The sequence below is a fragment of the Myotis brandtii genome, unplaced genomic scaffold (genome assembly GCF_000412655.1).
Source record: "Myotis brandtii unplaced genomic scaffold, ASM41265v1 scaffold785, whole genome shotgun sequence".
NCBI lineage: Eukaryota > Metazoa > Chordata > Mammalia > Chiroptera > Vespertilionidae > Myotis > Myotis brandtii.
In genome coordinates this window covers 78104-82240 of record NW_005371151.1, presented here as the reverse complement: position 1 = coordinate 82240, position 4137 = coordinate 78104, and the positions used below count along the sequence as shown (strand labels likewise).

General features: G+C 53.4%; 1 protein-coding gene across 5 annotated transcripts in view; it reads right to left on the bottom strand.

Annotated features, from left to right (window-relative positions):
- Nucleotides 1-2724: 2724 nt before the first annotated feature.
- Nucleotides 2725-4137, bottom strand: part of LOC102257066 (saoe class I histocompatibility antigen, A alpha chain-like) — a 60354-nt gene continuing 58941 nt past the window's right edge. For 3 of the 5 annotated variants that reach the window (XM_014530969.1, XM_014530968.1, XM_014530970.1), the window contains exons 7-9: nt 3825-3848; nt 3640-3687; nt 3429-3494 (exon numbers count right to left, since the gene is read on the bottom strand). In XM_014530969.1, the coding sequence (XP_014386455.1) occupies nt 3490-3494; nt 3640-3687; nt 3825-3848 (77 nt within the window). In that variant the 3' untranslated portion in view covers nt 3429-3489. Of the gene's footprint in view, nt 3495-3639; nt 3688-3824; nt 3849-4137 lie in introns of those variants that run through there. The other 2 variants (XM_014530971.1, XM_014530972.1) reach the window with 2 other exon arrangements.

The following is a 4137-nucleotide window of genomic DNA, read 5'->3' as shown; positions in this document are numbered from 1 at the left end:
GGTCCACCCCGGCTCTGCCTCAGCTTCATCTCTCTCTGCTCCACGCCCACCCGCCTCCTGCTCTTCCCAGAGACCAGACCCCTCCTGCCCCGGGGCATGCGCACTGCAGGTTCCCGCCTGGGCAGACCTTCCTCCAGGCGGCCTCCTGGGTCATGACCTCCCAATCTCTCCTCAAGGTCACCTCCCAGCGAACCCCACACTGACCACCCACCAACAGCCGCCTGCCCTGGCCCACAGCCCACACCTGGGTCCCCTTCCCGGGGTGTTTCCCCAGGACCCTTCCCTCTCTCCCCCTCACCCCTTCCTGCTCACTGGCTCTTACACACTCTGTGCCCCACACGCCTGCCCACGGGCCCGCAGGTCTCCCATCCCCCTCAGTGAGGCCCCAGAGGCAACCCCAGCGCTCACCTCTGTCACTCAACCACCTCTCCTGCAGGGGGAGCCCCTCCCTGTGCCGGACACAGTGTCCTCATGGCTGTGGCCCCAGCACAGCTGTCCTGGGGCGGCTGCAGCTTAGGGTGCCCCCCGGGTAAGTCACTGCCCTGCATTGCCCCCAGCGCTGCTCCCCTAAACCTGCAGCTGCCTCCCGTCCCCACATCCTGGGGTCCACTGGAGGCTGGAGCGGGGGCAGCGGGCAGAGCAGCAGGACCTGATCTCAGAGGAGGAATGAGGGGACCCTCCTCTGTGCTAACTTCACAACCTGGTTCCCCGAAAGTTCAGGGAAAGAACATGAGGCCTGAGAACTAGGCAAGAGCAGCAGGAGCCTGAAATCCATCTCTCCACACGCGGGGTCCTGTGTGCAGGGACCTGGGCCTGTGGGACCATGACGGGCAACATGTACCCTGTGTCAGACGGGGACACCCAGAGAATGAGACCAAAACCACACACAGAAAATACCTGTCATAATATCCACAAAAGGAACGAAACAACAAACACCTGAAGGTGGGGGCTGAGGGCCAGACCCAGGCCTGAGCCCAGGCTGAGTTGAGGGCCCCCCTCGCTGTCCAGGGTCCTGGAGATGCGCTTCATTAGGACACGTGACAAGGCCTGGGGGGTGTGAGGCCCTGTGACCACAGGTCCTGGTGTGACAAGGCTCTCATGAAGGGACAAGGTCAGAGGAGCAACAAACATGACTCAGCCCAGGAGTGACCACATCAATCCCATGACTCCTAGTGGGCAAAGTCCCCAACCACACCAGCTTCTCACAGCCTCTCCTGCCCCACCTGCAACAGACTCTGCAGACAGATTCTGGAAGCTTCTCAGGTTTCCTCTCTACAACTTTAGGAATCTTCTCCTCCATGTAACACATCAACCCTTCATGGCAAGAATTTGAAAAAAAAACACACACACAACTAATTCGTATGCAGATTCTTATTTTCAACAGGGAATCAAGACATGAAAACTCAGTGCAACAGGAAGTGAAGACCCTGAGAGAGATGGCCTCACCCCAACTCTGCCAGAGCAGGAAAGTCACTGGAGGGGAGCACAGGTGCGAGGGGCGTGGGGACCAGCGCCTGCATCCTGCTGATGAGGAGACACTGATGCCAGTGGCAGACACAGCAGTTAGGGATCCTGAAGGTCCCCAAGGGGAGCTTGAGTCCATGTTTTCTCACTTGTCTGTATGCTGTGCTGTGTTCACCCCAATCAACTCTCCTTCCATCACCATTTATCCCCGCTCCATCCTCTTCCACCTCCTCATATCCCTCCCTCTCTAGCAATCACCACACCATTGTCTGTGTCTATGAGGTTTTTGTTTTGTCTTGTGGTTTTTTACTTAATCCCTTCACCTTTTCACCCACCCCCACACCCTCCAAGCCCTCTGTCAGCCGTCAGCCTGTTCTCTATGAGTTTGTTTCTATTTTGTTTACTGGTGTATTCTGTTCGTTAGGTTCCACCTATGATTGAAATCATGGGGTATTTGTCTTTCTCTGACTGGATTAGATCACTTAGCATAGTGCTCTCAGACCCATCCATGCTGTTGCAAAGGGTAAGAGTTCCTTCTTTTCTATGACAGAGAGTAGTATTCCATCATGTAAATGCACCACAGCTTTTTTATCCACTCATGAGCTTTAAAAGTAATAATAATAGCAGTTAGCATTTATTGAAAAATTCCATTTTACTTTCAAAAAACAAATTACAGAATTATGCATGGAGGGAGTCTGGCTTAACAATAGTTTGTGTACAAAAGCTTGAGGGAGAAACAGTCATCAGGCATTTTGGAGGCATTTCCTTTGTTGTTGTTGTTGTTGTTGTTAATGCTCACCGGAGGATAGTTTTCCATTGATGGTGAAAGAGAGGAGAAGGGAGGGGGAGACAGAAAGATAAAATATCAACGTGAGAAAGAAATTTCCATTGGTTGCCTTCTGCCCAAGCCCCAACCAGGGCCAGAGATTGAGCCTGAACTGAGGTACTTGCCCTTGACCAGAATTGAACCTTGGACCCTATGTTACAGGCAGAAGCTCTACCCACTGTCAATGAAGCTAGGGCTCCAGGTTCTCATTCTATCCCATCTTTCATCCACAGGACTTTGGGCCCTGGTGAGTCTGGAAGCCCAGCCATTAGGGTCACCGTCTAGGCAGGAAGCAGAAGGAAGAGGAAGAGAGAAAGAGGGACTCCTGACAGCCTTAGACACTTCTTTGATGGAGCCTTTCCACAGCCTTTTATTGATTGATTTTAGAAAGAAAGAGGAAGAGAGGGGAGAATGAAAACATTCATTTGCTGTTCCACTTATTTATGTATTCATTGCCTGATTCTTTTTTGTTGTCATTACTCCTCACCCAAGGTAATCAATCTTTCTATTGATTGGACAGAGGGGGAGAGAGGAGGAGAGACAGTGAGAGGGAGAGGAACATCTACAAAAACAAACCACAAACACCCCTATGATTAGGGCTGAGGGCAGAACCCAGGCCTGAGTCCAAGCTGACTCCACCTCAAAAGCCCTTGCTGTCCAGGGTCCTGGAGATGCTCTGAATTAGGACACAGGACAAGGCCAGAAGGATATGAGTACCTGTGACCACAGGTCCTGGTGGGACAGGGTTCCACTGAGGGACAAGGTCAGAGGAGCAGTGAGGTGACCTGGCCGAGGAGTGAACAGGTCAAAGCCCACGATGCACTGGGCATTCTCCATCCTCACAGCTTCCCTTGTCTCCACCTGTGACTGGCTCAGCAACAAAAACATGTGATCCATGAAAGTTCTAGGTGCTTCCATTAATATCCTCTCAGATGTTCAGCCATCCCGTAGTTAAGCCATCAACGCTTCATGGCAAGAAATGAACAAAGTCACATCCAGAATCTCATTTAAATACGGAGCAGGAAGTTGTATTTCAGAGCCCCAGGGAGTAAAGGCAGGGATGCGAGGACCCAGCCCGCCTCTGCTGACAGGAAAGCATGGGGAGCAGGGTGGGGCCAGCCCCCAATCAGAGGTTCTGGAGTCAGGAAGTGGGAGTGTGAACACATCTTCCATCACTCAGTCCCCACAAGGAAGCTGCCTCACGCTGTGGAGAAAAATAATGAACAGATTCAGGTCAGTGGCTGTAACTGGTGACAGTCTGAAAGGCCACTTCATGCTCACAGTGTCACATAGACTTCCCACCACCCAGTCCTCCCCTCTGCCCTCCCCTCCCCATGGCAGGGTCTTACCTTTAGAAGCCGAGAGAGACACATCAGAGCCCTGGGCACTGTCACTGCCTGGGGGGTGGGGGGGACACAATAGGACGGGGTTAGAGGCCTAGGACAGGAGACTAAGGAGGAACTATGGGGTGGGGTCCCCTATGGCTCCCATCTGCACTGTCACAGGGACTCAGGGGTCCCCCCTCCATACTCACTGGCAGCCTGAGCATAGCTCCCTCCTTTCCTACCTGCAGAAAGAAAACATCCCATGAGAGATCAGGGAGGAGGCAGGGCCATGAGGTCCTAAAAGAAGCCCTAGTCCTGGGCCCCAGAGAAGTTTCCAGAACCCTGTGTATAGACCCAGGGCAGGACCAGAAAACCAGAGGGAAGTGCATGTGTCGGGATTGGACCCAAGGCCCTCCTGGAGGTCTGTGCTCAGCAGGGACCTGCCCTCTGACCTGGGGCTGCTGGGAACGGGGTCCCCACCACCAGCATCATCAGGTGATAAGTGGGTCCCTCATTTTCCCA